Source organism: Marmota monax, unplaced genomic scaffold (assembly GCF_021218885.2).
Source record: "Marmota monax isolate L192 unplaced genomic scaffold, Marmota_monax_Labrador192_F-V1.1 WCK01_AAM20220418_F8-fsc00249, whole genome shotgun sequence".
In the NCBI taxonomy this organism is placed as follows: Eukaryota; Metazoa; Chordata; class Mammalia; order Rodentia; family Sciuridae; genus Marmota; species Marmota monax.
The window spans coordinates 697,043-724,999 of record NW_026694242.1 but is presented as its reverse complement, the minus strand read 5'-3'; the positions used below and the strand labels follow the sequence as shown (position 1 = coordinate 724,999).

The 27,957-nt window shown below is 53.6% G+C and overlaps 1 protein-coding gene across 2 annotated transcripts; it reads right to left on the bottom strand.

Moving 5' to 3' along the window:
* Positions 1-111: 111 nt before the first annotated feature.
* On the bottom strand, positions 112-27,703 carry Copg1 (COPI coat complex subunit gamma 1). Of its 2 annotated transcripts, XM_046466951.2 has the most exons (25): positions 27,583-27,703; positions 24,869-24,973; positions 19,304-19,356; positions 18,584-18,664; positions 18,269-18,340; positions 18,076-18,155; positions 16,551-16,626; positions 16,158-16,250; positions 15,835-15,921; positions 14,807-14,964; positions 14,588-14,721; positions 13,826-13,893; positions 13,214-13,402; positions 12,409-12,504; positions 10,369-10,612; positions 8,902-8,977; positions 7,410-7,513; positions 6,756-6,881; positions 6,319-6,387; positions 4,712-4,854; positions 4,302-4,473; positions 3,206-3,303; positions 2,302-2,440; positions 1,690-1,788; positions 112-575 (listed from the first exon to the last, which is right to left on the bottom strand). In XM_046466951.2, the coding sequence occupies exons 2-25, from the start codon at positions 24,915-24,917 to the stop codon at positions 445-447; spliced, it is 2,637 nt and encodes an 878-aa protein (XP_046322907.1). In that variant the 5' UTR covers positions 24,918-24,973; positions 27,583-27,703; the 3' UTR covers positions 112-444. The 2 variants fall into 2 exon arrangements, with proteins under 2 accessions (XP_046322907.1, XP_046322908.1); XM_046466952.2 differs by lacking the exons at positions 24,869-24,973; positions 27,583-27,703 and adding an exon at positions 21,048-21,202.
* Between the last annotated feature and the right edge of the window lie 254 nt (positions 27,704-27,957).

Genomic DNA, 27,957 nt, shown 5'->3' with positions numbered 1-27,957 from the left:
AGATGATATACAACATCACTGGGGCAAGGGGGACACAGTCCTCCACCAGGGAGGCCTCCCCGGGGGAAGTGGAGGCCGGGGCAGGAGTCTGCAGAAGTAGTACTCGTTCAATAAATACATGCTGATTTATTATAGTATTAAGGTCGTTTCTTTGGGGATAAATTGAGGTGTAAACATTTTTTTACCCAACTGTGACGCCCCTCCCCTCTCAGGCAGCACTGCAAGACCTAGGCCAAGCTAAAATAATCCTCTATTAAAAACAAAAAAAGTTACTCCCTAGGAATTCTGGGATAGGGGGTGGGATTTTTAAAAATCCACACGATGGTTCCTGATTGGTTTTGGATACAAAGGCTTGGGAAGGGTCTCCACCTGTTTGATGGGGAAGCAGGATTTTTCGAGTAGTGTTGGGGGAAAGGACTGAATGGGCTCTTGCAGACTGATCCCTTAACCCACAGAGGCCAAGATGACGTCCACTGGCAGCTCCTCTGAACTTCTGGCTGTCACCTGCATTGTCACTGTGTCCAAAAGCAGCAGCCGGGAGCGCACGAGGATGTCGTGACCGCCCCGGAACACGCCTGAAGGAGAAGAGGGGGAGAGGGAGGTGAGGGAGGGGGCAGGCAGAGGGTGGCCTTGGTAGAGGCTGGTCAAGGTAGCTCTGCAGGAGAGCTGGGGGAGGCCTGACCACTCTGAGCTCCCGAACTCAGAACTACAAAGCACAGGGAATGATACCAACCGCGTCTCCAGATTGCTCCAAGCCCCGATGAATCATGGACATGGGACATTTATACCTGATGTCACAGAGGCTACATCTGACAGCACAGATGGAGGGGACAGTCCCAGCAAGAGAAAACCGCAGAGCAGGTGTCTACAAGACCCAGGGGACTGAGCTACTTCAGTGTGGCCACAAATGATGGGTTTGGGGGCTGTCAGCTGTGCGCAGGCAGCGAAGCAAAGCGTCCTCCCTCCGCTGTTTATAAACACTCAGCTAAAAAAAAATCCCATTTCCTTCCCTTTTTAAAAAAAAAAAAAAAAAAAATTTTTTTTTTTTTTGTGGTACCAGGGATTGAACTCAGGGGCACTTGACCACTGAGCCCCACCCCCAGCCCTATTTTGTATTTTATTCAGAAACAGGGTCCGCATTGAGTAGCGCCTCGCCCTTGTCGAGGCTGGGTTTAAAGTCATGATCCTCCTGCCTCAGCCTCTCAAACCAGTGGGGTTACAGGTGTGTGCCACCGTGCCCGGCCCCCATCTCCTTTTCTTGATTGTTTTAGGTATGATAACTGCATCGGCCATTTTGCATTGAACACAGGATCATGCCAGGTGCAGGTGGTGCATATCCGTCATCCCAGCCTCTACCTTGTGATCCTCCTGCCTCAGCCTCCCGAGCTGCTGGGATGACAGGCATACACCACACTGTGCCTGGCTGGGAGTCGGATACCTCGTTACACACCTTTTTACACTTCAGGAATTTTTAATGCAGTAAAAAAAAAATTTGTTTTTTAGTTGTGGATGGTCTCAATGTCTTTGTTTTTATGAGGTGCTGAGATGGAACCCAGTGCCTCACCCTTGCAAGGCACGTGCTCTACCACTGAGCCACGACTCCAGCCCCACGAGCAGCAGATTGCCGACTCCCCATGTTCACAGGGCGTCTGCAGCCCAGGGTCGGGGTACCCCACCGAGACAGCTCACCTGCCAGGAGCAGTGCGTGGGTATTCTTGTTCTCCGGGACCCTGTCAGACCTCTCGCAGGGATGCATTCCTAAGAACTTCACGATGTTGCCCACAGCCTCTGGAGGAGAGACCAGGGCATAGAGTCATGTATCTTTTGTGTGGTTTTGTATGTGTGAGGTTCTGGGGGTCAAATCCAGGGCCTTGCACATGCTAAGGACGCCTTCTAGTGGGCCACGTCCCCAGTCCCAAGTCATGTATCTTGTGTCTCTCTCTTTTTTGGATTCCAGGGATTAAACTAAAGGCGCTTCACCCCTGAGCCCCGTCCCCAGCCCTTTTTTATATTTTATTTAGAGACAGGGCCTCACTAAGTTGCTTAGGGCCTTGCTAAGTGGCTGAGGCTGGCCTCTAACTTGTGATCCTCCTGCCTCAGCCTCCCGAGTCGTTGGGATTATAGGTGTGCTTTTCTTTTGGGCACTGACACCCTGCTGAGTGGCTTTTAATAAAGTGGCGTTAAAGGTATGTGCTCTAGACATGGTCCTGGATCCTTGGAAGCAAAAGGAATGAACTCTGAAATAACACCCGAGGGTCCTGGAGGGCAGGAAGGTCAGGGACGGCATCCTCAGGATTTTACCTTCCAGAGTCTTGATGGTGGACAAGGTGAACGTCTCCTCCTTCTCAAACTCATCCCCTACCTCGTCCCAGGCGGCTTCGAAGTTTACTTTCATGACCTTCTGGATGTGATCGGCTACGGTGACTTCCAGGTCTTCCAGCTGCAGAGGTACAGGTAGAAGTCAGTCGCCCATCTCCGTGGGACAGACGCCCGCCCTGTGTCCGTCAGGGCTGCTGCTCTGAACGCCTCTCCCAGGCCCCCTGCACCCTGCTCGGCAGGTGCGCCCACGAGGCACTGAGGACACCAAGGGCTCCCGAGACACAAGCAACCTACTGGGTGCTCACAGCCACGAGAACGCGCTGACCCCAGGAACCAGCCGATGACATGGCACTCGTCCTAGACTTCTCTCTGTGGGACACGATCTTTGTGGGCCTGCCTGCAGCCAGAGCCTGGGGACCGGGTGTCCAGGGACTACGGGAGGAGCTGAGGCCGATCCCTTGCCAGTCACTCACAGGGGTGAGGTCCAAGGGAAGCCACCATTTCTTTTTCTTTTCTTTTTATTTATCTATTTTTTGGGGGAAGCCCCGCCCTATTCTGTATTTTATTTAGAGACAGAGTCTCGCTGAGTTGCTCACTAAGTGGCTGAGGCTGGCCTCCACCTTGCGATCCTCCTGCCTCAGCCTCCTCAGCTGCTGGGATGACAGGTGTGGGCCACTGTGCCTGGCCAGACCATTCTTTTAATCTACTGAAGCTCAGTGGTAGAGCACTTGCCTGGCATGTGCGAGGCTCTGGGTTCGAATCCCAGCACCACATTAAAAAAAAAACTAAATAAACAAAATAAATGTATTGTGACCATCTACAACTAAAAAATAAAAGAAAAAAGAAAAACAAAAAAAGCCATAATGGACGGTGGCCGCCTCCTTACCACGTACTCGTCCTCGTAGCCTTCTTCGTCGGTCTCCCCGGTGGTGGGGTCGCAGTCCTTGACAGTGAACTTCATCATGCAGCTGAACGTGCAGGCCACTGTGGGGAAGCAAGGCTGTGTGGCCAGGATGTCCCCAGGCCACATGGGGTCAAGGTTTCCTCTAGGCTTCTGCTATGTTGTCAATAATGGTGACATGTCACCCACCCCGGCTGCCTGTACTGAATGAAGGTGCCGCCTCGTAGGACAGCAGTCAGCTCATGTGTCCAAGGCAGAGGCAGAGACAATGCAGACTGACTGCGCCCACGCCACGGCCCCCGGCCACTGTCCAAGGTGTGGACAAGGAGCTGGTGGCTCCAGAGGAAGGAGGGGACTAGGCAGAACTGAGTGTCCAGGGCCACTGGACCTGCCGCAGCTCCCTCAGCTGCGAGAGGAAAGCAGTGCTCATGTCCCCAGAGGGACAGCGGGGCAAGGACTCTAGCTATGTCCCTGTCACCACCACGACAAATGACCAACACAAACATGTGACATACACATTATATAGACATATTTACATAAATATAAATAATAATCCAAATAATAACATTTATAACAGATCAACTGGGCCGGGCACAGAGGTGCACTCCTGTCAGTCACCCCAGTGCCTCAGGAGGCGGAGGCAGGAGGATCGCAAGTTGGAGGCCAGCCTCAGCGACTTAGTGAGGCCAAAAGCACTAAGTATATCAATAAGCGTAAATATAAATTTACATAAATAATGTTTATATCATGTAAATATGTTCACGTTCATATTATCATTATTTATATGTCATATGATGTACTTCTTATAGATATAATTAAAATGGTATAAATATAACATAATATTCATACATAACATAAACATGGAATATACAATGTAAATATGTAAATAATGTTTTTTATGTAATATAAAGGCGTATAATTATGTCAATATAAATCATAACAATCAAAGTGATGATACATTCACATCGTGTTTGTGTGAATACAACCTGTGACATAAATAGCAGTGACAGTGGGAATCTCACGATGGCTTCTACGTGACGCCCTCCCCCCAGCCCCAGGCCGGCCACCATGCGGGACTCACCAGCCGTGGGCTCGTCCCTGGGCAGGGCCACCAGTGTGTAGCAGGTGCCGGGCTGGTTGTAGGGCAGGCTCCGGGCGGGCACGCAGCACAGCACCTCGTAGGCCTCCGTGGGCTCCATCTGCACGGTGACGTTCTCCAGGGTCTGGTCGTTGAGCGTGTTGGTGCAGTCAAACTGGACAGGGGACAGGGGTCCAGGCCAGGCTGTGGGGAGGCCCGCGGTCCCTTCCCCCACTGGGTCAGGCGGCCCCCCATCCTCGCCCCCGCCCCGGATCCCTGTGTCTGGCCGACCTCAGGAGCTAGAGAGGCCCTGGAGAAGAGCCTCAGGGATACCCTGCCACCCAACTGGGGTCCCCAGCAGCTCAAGAGTGGCAGTGCCAGGCCACTCCAGGACCTGGGACCGTCCTGCTCACCTGGAACACCATGTGCTCGGTGAAGGTGTGCTTGGTGCAGCGGATGACGTACTCCGTCTCTGACTCGGTGAGGGCCACTGCCTCAGGCGACGACTTGAAGAGGGGTCCCAGCCCCTGGAACTCGGGCACCGCAGCCAACTGCTCTAAAAGCACAGCCACACCCCCTCAGCCTCGGCGGCCCACACCAGCATGGGGTGGTTTCTAGTGAATGCTCAGGGCTGATTCTTAGGGACATGCGTGTGATACTCGATTGGCTCCTGGTACCACCTCCTAGGAACACTCCCCTCCCCTGTCCTACCTACAAAAGACCTGACAAGAAACAGATCAACTGGGCCAGGCACGGAGGTGCCCTCCTGTCAGTCACCCCAATGGCTCGGGAGGCTGAGGCAGGAGGATCGCAAGGTGGAGGCCAGCCTGAGCCGCTTAGTGAGGCCAAAAGCAACTCAGTGAGACCCTGTCTCTAAATAAAACATAAGAAAGGGGCTGAGGCTCAGTGGCAGAGCGCTTGCCTCGCACATGTGGGCCACTGGGTTCAATCCTGTCACCACATAAAAACGATAAACAAAATAAAGATGTTATTATGTCCACATAGAACTAAAAAAAAGTCAAAGAATAAAGAAATAAAAGGACTGGGGATGTGGCTCAAGTGGTAGCGCGCTCGCCTAGCATGTGTGGGGCACTGGGTTCGATTCTCAGCTCCACATAAAAATAAATAAATAAATAAAGATATTGGGTCCACCTAAAAAATAAATATTAAAAAAATAAATAGATGCAAGACTGGAGGAATAGATGGACTCCTAAATAAAACTTACAATGTGAACGGAGGGCGGGGGCTGGGGCTCAGTGGCAGAGGGCTCGCCTAGAACGTGCGAGGCCCTGGGTTCGATCCTCAGCACCGCAAAATAGTACATAAATAAAATAAAAGTATTGTGTCCGACTACAACTAAAAACTAAATATCAAAAAAAAAAAGAAAAAAAAACAACAATGTGAACTGAACACAAACAGAATCCAAAACAAACCACCCAAACAAGGTCCTGTATCTCTGAACCTCAGCTGTACTCAATGAGACCTCCTGACCTGGGCTGGGGTCTGGGGACCTGAGCCCTCAGGAGTGGGGCAAGCAGATCTCAGCCAGGTGGATCTGGATCTTAATTTCAGTGCTTCTATTTTTCCACCTGTGCTAGCTACACTGGGCCAATGACTTTGTCTGTCTGAATTTCTAGTTCCTCAGGTCCCAAAAGGGGAGGCTGAGGCAGGAGGATCACAAGGTGGAGGCCAGCCTCAGCCAAAGCGAGGCCCTCAGCCACTCAGGGAGACCCTGTCTCTAAATTAAATACAAAATAGGGCTGGGGAGGGGGCTCAGGGGTTGAGGGGCCCTAGGTTCAGTCCCTGGTCCCACCCCTCCCAAAAAAGAAGAGTAGGACAAATCAAGTCTCCAAGTCCAACCCTCAGGAGAGACCCAGCAAGGTTTCTACCTTCTGTTCAGTTCTTAATCCCCCTGAGGAGACTGACCAGGTCCCACGTGATCCACATGGTCAGGCCGTGGAAGGCGCGTGGGCCCACGCTGACCACTGTCGTGGATTTCCTTGGTAGCTCTGCCACTCACCCTGGAAGATCTCCTGCCTGGTGGCGGCCACTTTCTCGGGTTGTTTGACGGCTGCGATGGGGGCGGTCTCTGTCGGCACAAACATACAGGTTAACCAACAGCTCTGGCCACTATGAGGGGACAGGCCTCAGGGTGCTGACTGCAGTGCTGTCCCTGAGCCATAAAGCCCAACACTCCTGAAAATGTCCAGAGCACGTGAGAAAAAGAGCAAGCATCTGACAGGGTTCTATGGTGTATGTCTGTCATCCCAGCAGCTCAGGAGGCTGAGGCAGGAGGATCGCAAGGTGGAGGCCAGCCTCAGCCAAAGCAAGGCCCTAAGCAACTCAGGGAGGCCCTGTCGCTAAATAAAACACAAAATAGGGCCGGGGGTGGGGCTCCGTGGTCAAGTGCCTCTGAGTTCAATCCCTGGTGCCCCCCAAAAAAAGCGCAGGCCTCACCTGTTCTCTGCTCAGCCGTGGGCGTGGTGGCCAGGGGCACAGACTTGAGGTCAAAAGGTTTTTCCGAAGGTTCCAGAGTGTACTGCTGCAGAGCCCTCTCCAGGCCAGGGATGGACACCGTCAGACCTAGAGGCCAGTGGGAGAGAGGTCACTCGTCCTTACAACGCGAGAGAATGTCACCAGGAATCCCCAGGGAAGACTGAAGCCTTGGGTCCCCAAATTACAAATCCTAGGGGGTCTGGCTCTGAGAAAATCGCTTAATTTGTTTATTTTTTGGTACCAGAGATGGAACCCAGGGTAGCTTCTCCCCTGAGCTCCAGCCCCAGCCCTTTCCATTTTTACTTTGAGACAGGGTCTCGCTGAGTTGCTCAGGACCTCACTAACTGGTCGAGGCTGGCCTCCAACTTGCGATCCTCCTGCCTCGGACTCCAGAGCGGCTGGGATGACACCACTGTGCCCAGCGGAAGTTATTTTTGTTCATGATGAGTATTTTCAATTGACCAGGCTGTTTCCACCCACATGGAGTGGCCTGCATGTCCCTGGGCTTTCTGAGGTCGCCAGGAAGGTCCAAAGAGAGTCTGGCCTGGGCCTCCCTGGCCTCATTAAAGTGAGCTGTTCTGGGAGGAGCTGGGCAGAGGGCCAGGGAGGACTCACCGTTCAGGATGTAGCCTGCATTGAGGGCCTTCTGCTTCTGCTCCAGGACATTCAGATAGAAGGTGGCTCGGTCCCTTACTTCATTGTCGTCGTCCATGACACACCTGCAGCCGGGACACGAGGAGCTGCTGACTGGGGATCCGCAGCGCTGGCAGGAAGCACGCTGCGGAGTTTCATCAAAGGGTGGCAGGAGGAGGCGGGTCTCTTAAAGCTCAGACAGCTCCGTCGCCAGAGGTGGTGTCCTGGCAACTCTTGTATAAAGCCATCGAAAAGCACAGAGCGGGCCGAGGACAGAGCTCGAGGGTAGTCGCTTGATTAGTGCAGCCCAGGCCCTGGGGTCAGCCCCGCAAACCACATCCAACAAGCCAAAGACCCCCAGGGCTGGGGCTGGGGCTCAGTGGCAGAGCGCTTGCCTAGCATGTGTGAGGCACTGGGTTCGATTCTCCACATCACATATAAATAAATGAACAAAATAAAGGTCCAGATAAAATACAATAACACCAATTTTGTTTAAAAAAAAAAAAAAAAAAAAAAAACATTTAGGCTGGGTACAGTGGCGCACGCCTCTCATCCCAGTGGCTCGGGAGGCTGAGGCAGGAGGATCGCAAGTTGGAGGCCGGCTTCGGCAACTTAGGCCCTAAGCAACTCAGGGAGACCCTGTCTCTAAATAAAATATAAAGAACGGCTGGGGATGGAGCTCAGGGGTTAAGTGCCCCTGGATTCAATCCCCGGTACCAGAAAAAAAGAAGTAGATTTGTGGTTGTTTGGATCTGGAAACGCTGAATGAATGAGATGTAGCTATAAGTGGATATAGGTTTTTTGGAAGACGCGATAATTTCTTTCTTTTTTTTTTTTTGGTGGTACTGGGAATTGAATCCAGAGGCACTTTACCGCTCAGCTACAGTCCTTTTTATTTTTTATTTTGACAGGGTCCCACTAAAGTTGCCAAAGCTGGTCTCAAACTTGCAATCCTCCTACCTCAGCCTGCAGAGTAGCTGGAAACAATATAGGTATGCCCCATCACACCCAGCTAAAAAATGTTTTAAATTTAGATTGTGGTTTTAGTTCCACAACTCTGTGAATATGTTAAAAACCATGGACTGACTGATCCATTCATTCATTCACAGACTGGGGATGGATCCAGGATCTTATTTTTGGGGGGAGGTAGATATTGGGGATTGAATTCAGGAGCCCTCAACCAGTGAGCCCCGACCACAGCCCTACTTTGCATTTTATTTAGAGACAGGGTCTCACTGAGTTGCTTAGGGCCTCGCTTTTGCTGAGGCTGGCTTTGAACTCTCGATCCTCCTGCCTCAGCCTCCAGAGCCACTGGGGTGACAGATGCGCCCCACTGAGCCCGGCTTGAATCCAGCGTTTTACACAGGCTAGGCAAGTGCTCTATCTCCTCCTTTTTTATTACATAAAGACTAGGGGAAGCCGCGTGGGCCTAAGGCAACATGTCACCCAACAAGGTCCCTGGGCCTAGGCTTACCTCTTCAGCAACACCAGGATACTGGGCAACATCTCTTCGTTCTGGGCTCCAAATTTGGCCAGAGCGCTCACAGCACCTGTTGGCACACCCAAAATCACTGCCAATGCTCCCTGGTGAGTCGCCACACGGGCACTCCCGGTGCTCAGAGGGTCTTCACACAGCAGAGCCCCAGAGGGCCCCAAGGGCCACCAGCATGATAGACGGCTCGGGTGGGTCCTGCACCCCTGGGGCCTCAGCGGCCCCCAATGCCTACCTACTCAAATGGGGTGACTGGCGTCCAGTGCAGGTTTCCTGAGCTACCATTTATTTTTTCTCCTTGGGGACGCTAGGACTGACCCAGAGGCGCTCTAGCACTGAGCCCAGCACCAGGAACTCTTCCCAAGTGAACGGCGGCACCATCCCAAGAGCTGCCTACAAGTCAGGATTCTCAGATTCCAAATGACCTCGACTTCCTGTTGAGCCTCAGATGACTGCACATGTGAGGGTGGAAGTAGGGACATCGTGGCGGAGACGAGAAAGCCTGCCCACGGTGGGTTCAAAAAGAATAGAAATCGGGGCTGGGGCTCAGCGGTAGAGCGCCTGCCTAGCATGGGTGAGGCCCCGGGGTCGATTCTCAGCACCATACAAAAATAAATAAAGTCCACTGACAACTAAAAAATTATTAGAAAAGAAAAGAAGTTAAAAAAAAAAAAAAAAAAACAGGGTGGTTGAGGTGGGGGCGTGGCTTCCTGGTTGGGGGCGTGGCTTCACGTTAGGGTGTGGCTTCTTGGTTGGCCTGTGGCTTAGTGGATGGGGTGTGGCTTAGTGGTTGGGTGTGGCCTGGTGGTTGGGGTGTGGCTTAATGATTAGGGACGTAGCTTAGTGTTGGGGTGTCTTAGGGGTGTGTCTTGCTGGTCGGGGCGTGGCTTTGTGGTTGGGCGTGGCTTCATGGTTGGGGTGTGGCCTAGAGTGCCTGCGGGGTGGGCCTGGGCTCCATCCCCAGCACTGCCCAAACCAAGACAAGATGAAACAAAAACAGATGGTGGGGGCTGGGGATGTGGCTCAAGCGGTAGCACGCTCGCCTGGCATGCGTGTGGCCCGGGTTCGATCCTCAGCACCACATACAAAGATGTTGTGTCTGCTGAAAACTAAAAAATAAATATTAAAAAATCATCTCTCTTTAAACAAAAACAAAACAGATGGTCCCTTGTTGAACTGTCCACTTCCGTGAAGTGACAAAGCTTATGGTATATGAATTTATCTCAATTACTATTAGAACAAATACAATACCCTAAAGACCAGCATATTTTGAAACTTGAGACTGAAGTATCACTCACCTTAGATGATAGCTAAGGTCTTTCTTAGGAGATCATGAAAACCAGTTCATGAGACAAGAGCGCTTCGCCTGTGTGTCCCCACTGGGGTTCAGGTCCTGGGTCACTACCTCACACACGCCGAGGGCCCAGCTCAGCCCTGGCCCAGACCTACCTGCCCGGACCTCCTCGTGCTCCAGGACCACCCGGTTGTAGATGAAGCGGATGTACTTGGAGGGGTTGTTGGTCTTGGGCCCCTCCTGGCCCAGGAGATGCAGGATGCGGGTGGCCAGCACAGTGAACTCGCAGTCCTCGATGAACTCGCACAGGTGTGACAGCCCGGTCTCCTTGCTCTCGGCGTTCTCCTCGATGATGCTGATGATGCAGTCCACGATGGCACGCTTGTACTCGAAGCCACCCTGGTGGGGACAGTCGGCTGAGCCAGGAGCCCTGCTGCCTCCCCAGGACCAGGGACAAGCGACGCTGTCCTTGTCCCTGGACAAGGCACCTGGCTCTCTGGGCAGGGCACCTGGCTCTCTGGGGCTGCATCTCATTTTTAGGTAAAACAAAAGGTTTGGCTCACTGAGGCCTTCTCCTGGTTTCTATTAGAAGAACTGTCTTCTGACACTTCAATGGAAACTTTTCTTTTTTTGAGTGTGTGTGGTCCTGGGGACTGAACCAGGGGTGCTCACCCTCTGAGCCCCATCCCCAGCCCTTTTTATATTTTATTTAGAGACAGGGTCTCACTGAGTTGCTGAGGCTGGCCTCTAACTTGGGATCCTCCTGCCTCAGCCTCCTGAGCCACTGGGAATGACATGCGCCACTGTGTGTGCTTGGCTTATACTCCCCATTCTCATTCATTCATTTATTAGTTGTAGTTGGACCCAATATCTTTATTTTATCTATTTCTTTTTTTTTAATGTGGTGCTGAGGATCGAACCCAGTGCCTCATACATGCTAGGCGTGCGCTCTGCCTCTGAGCCACAGCCCCAGATTCCCCATTCTTAAAGGGAAAAATAAGGCTTACGGTCAAGGCCCATCAGGAGGACCATAAGTGGGGGTTTATCCTGTCTCTGAGGGGCCAGGCCCACTAGCTGAGGTCATTAGCACGTTTCTCTAACATTCTTGGGAAACCTCAAGGCACCCAAGGAAGTGGGTGCGGTATTGCTTGGCCCTTGGTCCCCTGGGGCTGGGTGAAGGCCACTGGTATCTAGAGAGCAGGTCCACTCCATGAGCACCTGTGAAACTCACTGGTTTGCTGAGACATCAGTGAAATCACTAATTCACAAAAGGAACAAAAAACAGACCCGATATCACATTATTAATATCCAATTCTATAAGAAATCACCTGTAGCTATACACCCAAAGGTCTTAAATCAGCACACGGCAGTGACATGGTCACATCAACGTTTATAACAGCTCAATTCACAATACCTAAGCTATGGCGCCAACCTAGGTGTCCTCCAACAGATGGATGGGTAAAGAAAATGTGATACATACACAATGGAATATTATGCAGCCTTGAAGAAGAATGAAATGATGGCATTTGCTGGTAAATGGATGGAGCTGGAGACGATCATGCTGAGTGAAATCAGCCAGTCTCCAAAACCAAAGGCTGAATGTCCTTTCTGATATGGGGACGCTGACCCACAATAAGAGGGGGGACAGCAGTTCACTGGATGAGACGCAGGGGAATGGAGGGAAGGGAGGGGAGGGGACTGGGAGAGACAGGGGAATGAATGGACGTCACTTTCCCATGTTCACATAGGAACCCACGACCAGGGACACCCCACAGCAGGTCCAACCACAGGAGTGGGAAGTCACACCCCGTGTACGTGTGACATGGCAGGATGCTCACTGTTGTCATGGGGAGCTAAGAACAACAAATAAAAAAATCTAAAAAAAAAAGAAACCACCGTAGAACTCTGGAACAGCCTGGAATATTCCTGCACTAGTCTTCACCCTTAGAGAACATAACGTTTTCCCTCCTCTGCACAAATGTCACCCTGGGGCGTCTCATGCACCTTCAGTGCCAGGCTGGTGAGTCACTACTCATTCCTGTAATCAACAGCAACGGTGCAAGGTGTCATCCACCGTGTGTCAACAGGAGCTTAAAGGGCCGCAGGCAGCAGGAAAACGAGCCGGTGAGCAGGTGGCTCTGAGCACCCAGGAGGGCGAGCTCCAGACGGTCCCTGCCCCTGGGCCCCACCCTTACCTCTTCCCGCAGCATGGTGAACAGGAAGTTCATGAGCACAGCATGCTTGCGAGGATACTTCTGACACAGAGCGCTGATGGCCTGGACTACCACCACCTGGGACAGACGGACGGATGTGAGCAGCAGCCCCTACCCCAGCAACTCAGCTGGCCAAGTGCCAACCGGATTTATTATTATTATTTTTTTTGGGTACCAGGGACTGAACCCAGGGGCGTTTACCCACTGAGCCCCGTCCCCAGCCCTTTTTAGATTTTATTTAGAGACTAAATAAAAGGTCGCTCTAAGTTACTAAGTGGCTGAGGCTGGCCTCCAACTTGCGATCCTCCTGCCTCAGCCTCCGGAGCTGCTGGGATGACAGGCTTGTAATGTCAGCTAAGCTAGGAACCGGACCTCTGGAGTGGGCACTGCCAGGCTCCCATGCCCTCTGCCTTCTGGTTGGCCTGAGCCAGTGGGAGCCCCAGCAGATCAAGGGCAGGAAGAGAGGGCAGCTGGGTGCTCATCCCTGGCGCCCTCTGGCCAGCGCTCCTGATGGGGGAGTCTCTGTTCCTGGCCTCGGGAAGATGCTGACCTCTATGGCCCCAGCCCAAAGCCAGGGTTCTCGAGACTCAAAGAAACCAGGGCAGAAAGGCCCAGAGGCAGGACGTGCGTGTCCCCCAGGGCAAGACCCCCAAAGGGTGAGGTGTCCACCATTACTGAGCCTCGAGGCTGACTAGCCACTCAGGTCCCTCATGGCAGGAGGCCTGTGGACACAGCGAGCACATGGCGCCTGTCCTCTGAGGCCCCGGGGCGTCCAGAGGCTGTCCACCTTGAACTCGTCCGAGATCTCCGACATGAAGGACGAGATCTGCTTCATGAGGCGGTCGATGCTGCTCTCGCTGCCCGTCTTGAGGAGGGTGGTGATGGCCAGGGTCGCGATGCTCCGGTTCGAGTCCGTGACCAGATTCTCCAGGTCCAGGTTGCAGGCTGTCACGGCTGACGGGTGCTTCATGGCCACCTGTTGGGGCGCAGAGAGACAGAGACGCAGGACCTGATTCCACTACCTCATTTAAACAGTTTGGCCCAGTCAGAGATTCTGCGGATGAGCTCATTATCTAGAGAAAGGAGCTGTGACCCCAGAATCTCCCACCCCAGAAAAGGTAACGAGGACCAGGTCTATGCCTTTCCAAAACACCACCAGCTGGCCAGGCGCTGTGGCCCATGCCTGTCATCCCAGCGGCTTGGGAGGCTGAGGCAGGAGGATGGCAAGGTGGAGGCCAGCCTCTGCCACTTAGCAACTCAGTGAGACCTGGCCTCTCAATAAAATCTAAAAAGGGCTGGGGACGGGGTTCAGGGGTTAAGCACCTCTGGGTTCAATCCTTGGGATCCAAAATAATAACAAAACAGCCAGGATCCCACCCTCCCGCCTGGGGATTCTTACCTTATTGAGGGTGCGGACAGCAGCGTAGCGCAGCGCGGCTTTGGGGGAGCTGCAGAAGAGCTGGAGCACTGTGGGGGGGACACGGCGTGCAGCCAGGCCGCCCTCAGTGCTGGGAAGACCAGGGGCAGGGCCTCTCTGGAGGAGGGGCACAAGCCCACTTGGGCCCCGACCCTGGGTGGCTGAGCTGTGAGCAGCCGCCTTGCCCATCAAGAGACAGCCCAGTGGTGCTCTTCACTTATTGAGCACCTGCTGTGTGCAGGCACCACAGAGTCGCTGACGGTCTTAGTCACTGACTCCTCACAACACCAGGGAACAGCTCCTGAGAGGGGTTCCACACATCCTGAGCTCCTCCAATAGGCCTTCTCCATACCAAGGCCACCTGCTTGGCTTCAGAATAGACACGACCCTCATCTTGGCCTCTTTAGGGGAAAGGCAGAATCATAAATAGCCCTCCCAGCCAGGCCTGGTGGTGCACGCCTGCGATCCCAGCAACTCAGGAGGCTGAGGCAGGAGGATCGCAAGGTGGAGGCCAGCCTCAACAACTTGGCGAGGTCCTAAGCAACTCAGGGAGACCCTGTCTCTAAATAAAAATAAAAATAAAAAGGGTTGGGGATGGGGCTGAGTGGCTAAGCACCTTTGGGATCAATCCCGAGCACCAAAAAACCCAGATGTGACCCAGGCCCTGTCCAACACCAGAGCGCGGCTGATCTCAGGGTGCCCCTGGCTCCCGCAGGCAGGCGTGGGCGGGGGTGGGGGGCCCACCTGACACGGCGGGGGCCAGCTCCTTGGCACTGCAGCCTGGCAGGTTGACAATGGCCGAGGCGGCTTCGTACACCACCATCTCGTGCTTGTTGCGCAGACAGCTCTCGATGAAGTCGAACAGCGGGCTGTCCCGGCTGCGGGTGACAAGGGACGAGAGACAGTTGGGGACACCGTGGGGGGGGTTACGAGGGGCACCCCCAGCGGGGAGCAGGGGCGGACCTGCCGTCTTCCTCCTCCAGCTGCTTGCCGGCCACGCGGATCATCATGCAGTAGGCGAAGGGCGACTTGAGGCCGTGTCGCGTGAACTTGCTGATCATCTTGCTGACCGCCAGGCGGTCATTCTTGCGCACATGGTACAGCAGCCCCAGCGCATGGTACTGAGGACAGAGAGTGAGAGGGGAGGCTGTGACACGGGAAGGAAGCAGCAGAGTCACTGCGGGAAAACGGACGGAGCCCGAAAGCGTCATGTTAAGTGAAATGAGCCCAACTCAGCAGGTCAAGGGTCCTGGGTGTCACCTTGTGGTAGAAGCCAGAGAGGGAAAGAGAAAAAAGAAGAAAAAGTTGGTGGTAGAGAGCCAGGCGCGTGGCGCACAACTGGAATCCCAGCGGTTTGGGAGGCTGAGGCAGGAGGATCGCAAGTTGGAGGCCAGCCTCAGCAACTTAGTGAGACCCTGTCTCAAATTTTAAGAATAAAAAGGCCGGGGACAGAGCTGTGTGGTAAGCACCCCGGGGGGCTCAATGCCCAGCCAAAAAACCAAAACAGAATACAATCGGCGGAGCTAGACTCAATGGTGCGAGCCTGGAGGCTGAGGCAAGAGGATCAGAAGTTTGAGGCCAGCAAGACGCTGTCTCAAAACGAAAATAAATAAAAAGGGCTTGGGGTGCAGTTCAGTGGTAGAGCACCCCGGGGTTCAGTCCCTAGTATGGAATGAATAAGTTGTTTAGGGCCTCGCTAAGTTGCTGAGGCTGGCCTCCAACTTGTGATCCTCCTGCCTCGTCCTCCCCGGCCACTGGGATGACAGGTGGGCACCACCGTGCCCAGGTGGTCAGCAGCCTTTAACCCCAGTCCCCGAGTGGAGCCCTGGATTCTTTCCCAGAGTCCCCCACAAGTTCCCCACCAGGATGATCTGATAGACAAGAGTCTGACACCGGGGGCCACCAGGTCAGCCATGGTAAGCGTGAGCTCTGGTTGGCAGGGGCTGGGCCACCACCTGAGGACTTTCAAGACCCTCCCTGGCCCGACTCACCTGGACCATGATGTTGTCACTGGACGCCGCCTCCTGGGCCTCGTTCACCCAGCGCTTGACCACGTCGAAGCTGCACTTGAGCAGGTGCTGTGGGCGCAGGGGCAGGTCAAGGGGCAGGCAGACAGGTGGCCTCCCGGGGTCCTGAACCCCGCCTGCTGCCCGCCCTCCCTCCTCTGCCCCCCTCGGGTCCCTTCCCCTTAACCCGAGGCCCCGGGGCTGGCTTCCCTGATGGGCTGGGTTCTGAGGGCCCCCTGCTCCTCCCTGGGGAAGGGCGCCCTCTGTGCCTCCCCTCCCCCCAACAGGGTCCCAGCGCAGCCACCCACCAGGGAGGACACCAGGGCAGAGCTGGAGACGCTGGGCACCTTGTCCACGATGGCCTGCTTCATGTAGCGCTCGATGGCTTGCAGCATGGTGCTCTGCGGGCAGGGGACGAGGGAGGGGGACCCTCAGGCAGTGGGCGCAAGGTGGGGGGAGGAGCCTAAGATGCAGGGGAGGGGCCTAAGGTGCAGGGGAGGGGCGTGGGTGCAGGGGGAGGGGCTAAGTGGGGAAGGGGCGTGGGGTACACTGGAGAAGTGGAGGGTTTGGGGGAGGATTGTGGGGTGCAGAGGAAGATTGTGGGGTGCAGAGAAGAGCGTCCCCAGGTTCTCCTGCCCCAAGCCCTGGCTCATGGACCTGGGGGCCGCCTGGGAGGTGGCCCGGGCGGAGCAGGGACTCACATCCGTGATCTGGCAGAGGGCCCGCACGGCCGGGCCGCGGTAGTTGTCCTCTTTCCCGGTCATGTCTTTGGTGAGGCTGCAGGAAGAGAGGGCACTGCTGAGACGCGGGGAGCCCGGCCTGTCCCTCCCTTGGAGTTCCCCTGTCACCATGCTCACTTGCATGACAAGAGTCCCAGGCTCAGTGCCACCCTCTGTTCCTTTCTGGCTTTGGTCCCAGGGATGGAAACCAGAGGCGCTAACCACTGAGCAACACCCCCAGGCCTTTTTCTATTTTCTTTAGAGACAGGGGCTCCCTGAGCTGCTTAAGGTTTCACTAAGTGGCTGAGGCTGGCCTCAACCTTGCCATCCTCCTGCCTCAGCCTCCCCAAGGTCTGGGATGACAAACGTAGGCCACTGCACTGACATCACCGAGACATTTCTGTGGCTTCCCAGTTAACAGATCAGAGCTGCCCAAAGACCGGGCCCCTTTGGTTCTATTTTTGCTTCTGGGATGGGGGTCTTGCTAAATTGCCCAAGTTGGCCTTGAACCTGTGACTCTCTGACCTCAGCCTCCTGAGGAACTGGGATGACAGGTCCCTAGGCCTTTGAATGTGTTGCTCTCTCAGCCTGGACCGGACTCCCTCTGCACCTCCACCTCTGGTCTTTTCCCCAGCGGCTCTACGGTAGAACCCAGGGCCTGCACACGCTGGGCAAGTGCTCTCCACTGAGCTATGTCCCCAGCCCTCTGTCCTGCTCTTTCTTTCTCATCCTTTAAGACCCCACTCGGGGTAATCCCACAGATGCTGGAGGCTGCGGCAGGAGGACTGCAAGTTTGAGGCCAGCCTCTGTCTCAAAATAATAATAAAGAAGTAAACAAAAAAAAACCTCACTTAGATGGCTCTAAATGATTTTTCTGGTCCAAAATCAAGCTGGTGCCCTCCTGATCTGCCCCAGCAGTCCATCATACTCCCCAGAACAAACCTTACTACACCTTACCTTAATGGCCTGACTGCCTGGCTGTCACCCTGTAGATTCCAAGGCTACAAGAGGCCAGAGGTGTCCTTTTTTGATACTAGGCACTGAACCCAGGGATGCTCTACCCACCAATGAAGGACATTTCGTGTCCTTTTTCCAATTATGAGTCAAGTTCCCGCTAATTTGCTTATGGCTTCTTAGTTGCTGAGGCTGGCCTCCACCTTGCGATCCTCCTGCCTCAGCCTCCCGAGCCTCTCTTCCTGCATGATGTCCTGCCTCCCATCCGCCCAGGAGTGGAGCCACCATGTGTAGACTGGGACCTCGGACACGCTGAGCCCCAAGTCCACTTGTCCTCCCTAAAGCTGTTCTGAGCAGGTCCGTTAGTCCCGTCTGTCTCAGGAAAAGCTGCCTGAGACAGACAGAGGTCACAGGGGACAGGACACTCTGGAGGCTCCGCGGGGCAGGCAGCAAGGGCCCAGAAGAGGGACCTGGACACACACCAGCCCCAAGTCTTGCCCTTTGGCGCCTGTCAATGGAACCCGGAGCAGCCCCTGACTGCCCTGAGACCTGCCTGCTGGTGACAATGATGACGTCCTCGGCGATGCAGGACATCTCCTTGATGGTCAGGTAGCACATCCGACGCAGCGTGGGCTGCAAAAGAGGAAGGAAAAGCCGATCGGACACCATGACAGTCCACCTGTCCCAGCGGCCACCAGGAAAGCGGGGGGGGGGGGGCGATGCACGACACACGACGCGACACTCACATCGTTGGACTGAAAGAGTTTGGTCATGGCGAAGAAGGCCTCTGTGGCCTCGGTGGTCCCCAGGTGCTCCCCCTGTGGTCACCAAGAGACCAGCCTCAGCTGGGGACGGAGGGCTCTTCCGGGCACCAGCTGCCCCCCCCCCCCCAGACCTGAGTCCCCAGCCCTGCGCCCTCAGGGACTCTGTGGCAGACACACTTCAGAATCGGGGACTGGGGGACCCGAGCTGGGTCGCTGGCAGATGCCACGGAGACCATCAGAGACCCAGGGCGCCCGCTGACCTGCGCCCCAGGGTCCCCCACGAGCCCGGCCCGTCACCTGGTTGATGAGGTAGAGCATCTTGGTGAGGATGTGGGCACATTTCCGAGGGTTGATGGGGGTTTCGTTAAAGACCCGGGCCTAGGAAGAAGCCACCAAGGACATGACCTTCTGGCCCAGGTCACGTCCCTTCCGCTGGCCACTCTCAAGGGCATTTGTGGTTTGAGAAGTCACGGGATAAATGCCCGAGTCAAGTTTATTGTCGTGAAGAAAAAAAGTTATGTTTCTCTTTTTCTTTTTTTGGGGGGGACCAGGGACTGAACTCAGGGGTGCTCAACCCACTGAGCCCCGTCCCCAGCCCTTTTTATATCTTATTTAGAGACAGGGTCTCTCTGAGTTGCTCAGGGCCTTGCTAAGTGGCTGGAGCTGGCCTCCACCTTGTGGTCCTCCTGCCTCAGCCTCCTGAGCCACTGAGATTGCAGGCAACCTTGCCTGGCCAAGATACCTCTGGGAATTGAACCCAGGGGTGCTTAACCCCTGAGCCCCGTCCCCACCCCTTTTTCTATTTTATTTAGAGACAGGGTCTCCCTGAGTTGCTTAAGGGCTAAGTGGCTGAGGCTGGCCTCTACCTTGGGATCCTCCTGCCTCAGCCTCCTGAGCCGTGGTGATTTTACAAAGGCATGAATCACCGTGCCCTGCCCCGACGGTTCCTTAAACCGGGACTTGGGTCTGTGTTCCGAGTGCATCAATGACATTCACAGAGGTCCCAATGACACTTGCCTCCTGGAGTACTGCGCTCTTCTCAAGGTGCTGGAAAGGGTTGGAGCCTCCACCTAGAGTCAAGGAGGACAGAGAATCACTTCCAGGTTATGACCCTGATTTCAGATCCATCCAGACAGCGAGGCTCAGGGGTGTCCGCCTGGAACCCCAGCCACTCAGGCAGAGTTTAAGGTCACCTGGGCACCTGAGCCAAGTGCCATCTCAGGACACAATAATAACCATAACAAGGGCTGAGGCTAGGCCCTGTGGCACCCGCCTGGGATCCCAGTGGCTGGGGAGGCTGAGGCAGGAGGATCGCGAGTACAGAGGCAGCCTCAGCAACATCATGAGGCCTCAGGAACTCAGGGAGACCCAGTCACTAAAAAAAACGGTAGCGAGGGCTGGGGACAGGGCTCAGTGGTTAGGCACCCACCCCTGGGTTCAATCCCTGGTACCAAAAAAAAAGGTGGGGGGCCTGGGGATGTCACTCAGAAGGAGAGCACTTGCCTGGCACATGCAAAGCCCTGGGCTCAATTCCTAGTGCTAAAGCCACAGCAGAATCCCTCCCAATATAGGGAAGGGACAGCCGTCCTTGTCATCTACAAAGCAAAGCTTGTACGCCAAAGGTCCCCCAACCTGTCTCCAGGTCCCATCACTGTCCTGCGAGGGACTCTGCTCTGCCCAAACCACTTCCCCAAGTTGCGCAGTGCAGAGAGGAGATTCCTCAGAAAACTGGGAATGGAGCCACCATGGGACCCAGCTGTCCCACTCCGCGGTTTATACCCAAAGGACTTAAAATCAGCACAGGACAGGGACACAGCCACATCAGTGTTTATAGCAGCTCAATTCACAATAGCTCAACTGTGGAGCCAACCTAGGGCCCTTCAACAGATGGATGGACAAAGATAACATGGTCCATACACACAGTGGAATATTACTCAGCCATAAAGAATGAAATAATGGCATTTGCCTATCAATGAAAGGATCACGCTAAGTGAAGTAAGCCAGACTCAAAGAGCCAAAGGAGGATTGTTCTCTCTGATGTGCAGATGCTGAAGTTCATTAGATTAGACAAAGGGAAGGTAGAAGGGATGTGAATAGGAAAGACAACAGAATGAACTGGACATGACCTTTCTTTTGAGGGGTACCAGGGATTGAACTCAGTGGCCCTCGACTCCTGAGCCCCGTCCCCAGCCCTACTTTGTGTTTTATTTAGAGACAGGGTCTCCCTGAGTTGCTAAGCACCTTGTTTTGGCTGAGGCTGGCCTCCAATTTGCGATCCTCCGGCCTCAGCCTCCGGAGAGCTACTGCGATGGGCAGAATAAATAAAAGTCCACGGACTGGCCGGGTGGATGGCGCAGGCCTGTCATCCCAGCCGTATAGGAGGCTGAGGCAGGAGGATCGCGAGGTGGAGGCCAGCCTCAACAACTCAGCGAGACCCTGTCTCTAAATAATAAATAAAAGGGGCTGGGGACGGGGCTGGGGGTGAGCGCCCCTGGGTTCCCTCCCTGGCCCCGAAAACAAATATGTAAAGAGCAAATTGGAAAAATGACAAAAAAGGGTCCCGGAGCGCGCGACGGGCCGGCGCCCTGAGCTTCGGAACCCGGACAGGTCGCAGCGGGGGCAGCGGGGCCCGGGCACCGACCGGAGAGCGACGGGAGGCCCCGGCCGCGGCCTCCGACGGGCAGCGCGGCCCCGGGCGCCCCGCAGTGTCCCGGGGACGGAGGACGCTGCGCAGGGCCCGGCCTCCCCCGGCCTCCCTCACCCGACTCCTCGTCCTTCTTGTCGAATTTCTTCAACATGGTCGCGGCCGGCGCGGGCGCCACGCAGCAGCGGGACGGGGACCGGGCGGGGACCCAGCGGCTCCGAGCAGCGGTCCGGCGGCCGTTCCACAGGCCACTTCCGGGCTGCGCTCGGCCACGTCGCCCGGCGCTCTGCGCAGGCGCATCGCGCAGGCGCAGGCGCACCGCGCACTCCGCGCCTGCGCACACTCTCGCCGTCGCCGCCGCCGCCGCCGCCTGGGCCTGCGTTAACCCCATCGGCGCCGGGGCTTTGCGGATGGAGGAGCCACGGAGGGAAGCGGGACGCGGAGGTCCCGTGGAACGTGGCCCCAGGCTGAGCGACACTGCGTCCCTGCGCCTCTATCCCCGCTGAAGTGCACCGCGGGATTTTCTTTGCGACCTTGAATTGCCATCACTCTGTTTTTGCTTTAATATTATTTGAAATTTAATATATTAATATATTTTAAATTATTATTATTATTATCATTATTATTATTATTAGGCACCAGGGATTGAACCCAGGATGCTTAATCCCTGAGCCCCGTCCCCAGCCCCTTTTTATATCTTATTTAGAGACAGGGTCTCGCTGAGTGGCTTAGGGCCTCATTAAGTTGCTGAGGCTGGCCTCCAACTTGCATCCTCCTGCCTCAGCCTCCCAAGGCACCGGGATTGCAGGCGCGCTCCCAAGCGTGTCTGCTTTTATTGTCTTTTATGCACGGCCAAGGATTACAGTAGACTGTAGTAGTTGCTCAGTAAGTCCTTGTTGACCGAGCGAATGCGTGGGATTGCTCTTATCTGCATCTGGTGCAAATTGTTTTATACTTTTTTTTGGGGGGGGGCACTGGGTATTGAACCCAGGAGCGCTTAACCACTGAGCCCCATCCCCAGCCCCCCGATTTTGTATTTTATTTAGAGACAGGGTCTCACTGAGCTGCTTAGGGGCTCTCTTTTGCTGAGGCTGGCTTTGAAGTCGAGATCCTCCTGCCTCAGCCTCCAGAGCTGCTGGGATTGCAGGCGTGTGCCCTCTATTGAAATTATATAACATATAATCATAGAATTCTATTATAGTTATGATAATTAGTACTCTATTGCTATTCTATTAGACTATAATTGAATTATTTATTACTATTTTATTTTTCTAATGGTCAACATAATTTTGTTATATTAAATGGTAGGAACTGGAGACTACCATGCTAAGTGAAATAAGCCAGACTCAAAAAGCCAAAGGTGGAACGTTCTCTCTGAGATGCAGATGCTGATTCGACACAAGAGGGAGGGAAGAAGAGAAGTTCATTCTATTATTATTATTATTATTATTCTAATAGTTCACATTATTTTGTTATAATAGTTACAATTGCATTCGTTCATGTTATAAATAAATTCTAGATGATGATTTCCAACCTATTTTGGGTGCATCTGTGTGAATGGCACTGAAGTATTTGCAGAATTGAAAACTTGGGATTGGAGGGGTGAAGTTTTGGGGGACCCCTCTAGTGGGAAAGATCAGCCTTGAACTTGATTTTGCTCTTTGCTTTGGGTGTTTATCCGGCGCCGGCCTCTGGCGCCCCTAGCGGTAGAGGTGAGAAGTGACGGGAAGGAGAAAATGACACGTTGCTAGGAGTGGATCTTCCTTGAGACAAAGGAAAGTTCTGCCTGCCATCAAGCCAGTTGCATTGGAGATGGCAGAGCAGGGGCATGATGGGCAGGCGCTGCAATGCGCAGAACTAGCTTTTCTGGGGAGCAAGGGACCCCAGCACTTGAGTTGAGAACCAGCAGTCCCGGTGAGCTCAGTGGGAAGGGGACAGGCAGGGGCTGGGACAGAGGATCGCGGGTGGGAAAGGTGGAGCAGGAGGTGGAGTGACGGAGGAGGGACCCGGCTTTGCGGAGGCTGAGGTTCTGGTGGAGTTCTGGAGCCAAGGTGAAGTTGGCAAGAGCCAGAAAGATGTTCAAAATCTTGAACCCTCAACCTCTCCCCTTTATCCAGAGGAAATTAACCAAAAAAAGGAAACAGAGTTGCCCATGGCCGCAGTTTGCAGCAGGATAGTTGCACAAATCTATCAAGAAGGGAAAAATTGTCAGCCGAGAGCGGTGGCCCTCGCTTGTAATTCCAGGGGCTGGGGAGGCTGAGGCAGGAAGATCGCAAGGTCGAGGCCAGCCTCAGCCAAAGAGAGGCACAAAGCAACTCAGAGAGACCTTGTCTCTAAATAAAATGCAAAATCATAAGTCCCTTGTCCAGGTGCAGGGGGCACACACTTATAATTCCAGCAGCTCCCTCCGGAGGCTGAGGCAGGAGGATCGAAAGTTGGAGGCCAGCCTCAGCAACCAGTCTCAAGATCAAATTTAGAAAAGGGCTGGGGATGTGGCTCCGTGGTAGAACACCCACTGGGTTCAATTCCTGGTATAAAAAAACGGGGGCAAGAAAGAAAAAAAGAAATTCCTTCAGGTTCACTAAAAAGGAAAACACAACATCAAAGTTAAATGGATGTTTGAGTGCAGAGAGTTGCATTTCTTTTTTTGGGGGGGTGGGATACTGGGGGTTGAACCCAGGGGCACTTAACCCCTGAGCCCCATCCCCAGCCCTTTTTTAAATATATATTTTATTTTGAGACAGGGTCTGGCTGAGTTGCTTAGCGCCTTGCTAAATTGCTGAGGCTGGCCTCCACCTTGCGATCCTCCTGCCTCAGCCTCCCTAGCAGCTGGCATTAGAGGCATGCGCCACAGGGCCGGGCACTGCGTGTCTTTGCATGTGATGAATGCAGAGACTCCTGGACTGGGGGGGGGGGTCTGAGGGTGCCCTAGGGCTTTTTGTGGGTCCTCATTTCCTAAGCAACAAAATTCACACCTATTTTGGTCCTCTGAGTGGTGACACTTAGCTGTCCGGGTCCCTGCAATACAGGCGGAGAAGGGACCATCCGCAGGCTCTCCCCACCCTGCAAGAAGAGGCGGTGTGGCCGGAATAGCTGTTAGTGACTCACCAGGGGCTGGTGACCATGCATAGGAAAGATCTGGAACATCTTCACTAACCAGACTGAAGAATTAGGGTAAATTCTCCAATAAACCAAGGGGAGTGTTCATAATAAGGTCCCAGGGGCTCACCGTCCCCCTTAGGTGGCACTTCCTCCTGCAAACCATTGCACTGCACGCGGCCAACACGGGGTGGCGCCTGCTGGATGCGAGCCAAGGGGCATTTTTCCACAGCAGCTAAAATGCGCATGCGCCAAACTGTGGGGTGGGGGGTGTCAAATCACACTCGTGTGCAAAGCAGGCCACATCTCACAGGCAATCACGTGGGACCCAGTTCTGTCGGAGACCTAGAGGACATTAAATTAATTTTGGGGGGGAGGGACCAGGGGTGCTTAACCACTGAGCCCTGTCCCCTGTCACCAGCCATCCCAGTTGGGGACCTAGGCTGGGCTCACAAATCTGACTTCTTCAATGACTTCAGGAGACACTCAAGCCCAGGGGAGGACCTTTTCCAAATCCAGGGCGGCTCTGCGACTTTAGGGCTCCGTGGGAAAGAGAGAAAGAGTATGCAGAGAACATCCCATCCATAGAAGGGAGGCTGCCTGCCTCCAGGTCAGGGAGGCCAGCCTCCACATTTCCATGGCTGAACGCTAGGGGGCGCTCAGCTCCTATGTGGCAGCTCCCGACAGTCAGTGCCCAGCCCCTTTTGCTATTTTATTCAGAGACAGGGTCTCGCTGAATTGCTTAGGGCCTCACAAAGTTGTGGAGGCTGGCCTCCACCTTGCGATCCTCCTGCCTCAGCCTCCCGAGCCGCTGGGAAGACAGGTCTGTGTCACCTTACCTTTCTCAGGGTGCTGTTTCTGACAGTGTCCTTTCCTCTGGCTGCCCATTAGCAACTGACATGGCTTCTGGCTCCGCCTTGGGTGTCCTCCCTCAAGGTCCCTCCCTGGGTGATTACAATTACACTCAATTTACCACCGGTGCCTAAATCAAGACCCAAGAAGCCAAGACGCACCACCCAAACCTGTGCTCCAAACCGACACAGTGACTGGCTTCTTGACACCGCGTGTCCCCAAGCAGATGAGTCACCCTGTCCCGAATCTGTCAAAGCCAGTTCCCCTCTTTTAATGACCCCACCCGGTTTGCAGAGACCTTCATCACTGATTTTCTCCCCCACGTGCTGAGCACCCCAGGAGCTACGTCCTCAGCCCTTTTCAAATGATTGAACTTTTTTGTTTTTTATTCATTCATTTTTTTGGTACCAGGGATTGAATCCAGGAGTGCTGGACCCCTGAGCCACCTCCCTACCCCATTTTACTTTATTTGTTGAAATTTTGAGACAGGGTCTCACTCGGTTGCTTCCAGCCTGGCTAAGTCGCCGAGGCCGGCCTCCAACTTGCAATCCTCCTGCCTCAGCCTCCAGGGCCGCTGGGAGGAGTGACGGTGGACATTTTCTTTCCCCTTATTGCCCACATCCAATTCATCTACATTCTTCTTGATCTCTTTGGCAATTAGACATCCGATTCCTCTTGGGGACCATACTGTGTGGGCTTCAGGGGATCAGCCACAAACAGCACAGGCAAGATCTCTACCCTCTTTATGCCCCCAGTTTAGCCAAAGCATGAGCTTTAAGCCAGTTTCCTTAGCTGCAGGATTGGCATAAAGTGGGACTTATCCCCCGGAGTTGGGGACACAAAGACTAAGTGAGCTAATAAGATGGAACACGCTTACAACAGGATCTAGCATGCAGTAGGTGCTCAATAAATGCTACTCATTATTGTTAGAGAAAGTGAGGAGACCTATAAGTGAAAAACAAAACAACAACAACAATAAAACAAAGAAACAAAAGAGAAAATGTTCTGCAGCCTGGCGAGGTGGCACACACCTGTGACCCCAGCAGCTTGGGAGGCTGAGGCAGGAGGATCGCAGGTTGGAGGCCAGCCTCAAAATTTACTAAGGCTCTAAGCAATACAGTGAGACCCTGTCTCTGAATAAAATATAAAAAGGGCTGGGGATGGGGCTCAGGGGTTGAGCCCCACCCTGGTTCAATCCCTGGGACCAAAAAACTAACAAAAACCCAGGATTCCCAGTGATGGCCAATGGCCCATTTCCTGTGGTCACTTGACCCCACCCTGGCCCTCTCTCTCCAAGAGACCCCTACGGACAGATTTTGGGAGCAGCCTGCACCCCATTTGCTCCTGTCCAGACCTGCCCATAAAACCTCCCCCCCAACTCCCCCCTGCTATCAATCAGAGCCAGGCGTCAATCAACAATGGGGTCACATTCTGAGAAATGGGTTGATGCTTAGATCCCACTGAGAGCCTCTGTCAATCACTTGACGTGGCCTCTTTCTCTTTTTTTATTTATTTTTTTCTTGATTTATATTTTATTTTTTATTTTTGCGATGGCAGCCAGAGATTTGGCAGATGAGGCTGGTAACACAGAACTCTGCTTTACAAATTTGCTTTATTTTTTAATTTTTTTGGTGCCAGGGATTGAACCCAGGGGCCCTTGACCACTGAGCCCCATCCCCAGCCCTTTTTATTTTATCTATTTATTTTTGAGACAGGACACTAAATGGCTTACGGCCTTGATAAATTGAGGAGGCTGGCCTCCAACTTGTGATCCTCCAGCCTCAGCCTCTGGAGCTGTGGGGATGACAGGTGGGCACCACTGTGCCCGGCTAATAGAGTATTTCAAAATAAGCTTATCCTGCTAGGTGCGGTGGCACACACCTGTAATTCCAGCAATCTGGGAGGCTGAGGCAGGAGGATGGCAAGTTGGAGGCCAGCCTCTGTAATTTAACAAGTCTCTAAGCAACTCAGCAAGACCCTGTCTCTAAATAAAAAAAATAAGAATTACCAATGTAGGGAGACCCTGTCCCATAATAAAAAGGTGAATAAAATAAAATAAGATTGTGATCTATATGTGTAATAGGAAATGAATTGCATTCAGCCGTCATGTGTAACAAAATAAGTAAATCATTGAATTAAAAAAATAAAATAAAATAAGAAAGGGACTGGGAATGTGGCTCAGTGGTAAAATATCCCTGGTTTTGATCCCCTGCATTAAAAAAAAAAGGCTGAACCTATTTCCCAACTTTAAAAAAATACTATATATTCCCCCAAAAAAAGGTAAAAAAAATGTCTATACATGTCTCCATCTATAAAATTGGGAATTGTATTTTCTTTGGGGGGTGTTAGGGGATTGAACTCAGGGGCACTGAACCCCTGAGCCCCATCCCCAGCCCTATTTTGTATTTTATTTAGAGACAGGGTCTCACTGAGTTGCTTAGGGCCTCACTAAGTTGCTGAGGCTGGCCTCCACCTTGCGATCCTCCTGCCTCAGCCTCCCGAGCCGCTAGAATGACAGGCGTGCACCCGTACTGTGATTTTTAAGCCAGGTTTAATAGGTCTTAATATTCAATAAACCAGAGTGATGCCATTCTCGGTCAGCCCCTGACAGGTCCTGCTCCGTATCAAGTCCAGCACTGGCTGGGAAGGAACGTGCCTGGATCACGCCCAACCTGCAGCCCAGGCGTAGACAAAAACATACCCAAGTTCAAGGGGCTGGGGGAGGCAGCTCAGCCGGACCAGATCCATCACGCATGCGCCAGGCCCTGGGTTCCATGGTCAGCACCTGCAAAATGAATTTTAGAAAATAGTAGTAGTTAATTAAAATTAAAAGAAAAGAAAAACCTTGCAGGTAGCCCTTGGCTAGCGGGCAGGGCCTGCTCAGCCCTGCTGTGGTTTCCTCCCTCCTCTCTCCCAGCCTGGATCAGATTCCCTCCAGCCCCTTGTGTCCAGAACAGTTGTCAACTGTCAGCATGTCCCAGTGACCTCGCTGGCCCCTGGGCCCGGCTGTAACCGAGCAACAGGCTCTAAATAACTCTCCGGAGGCCAGGCCTGGTGACAAGGCTTTCTCAATATA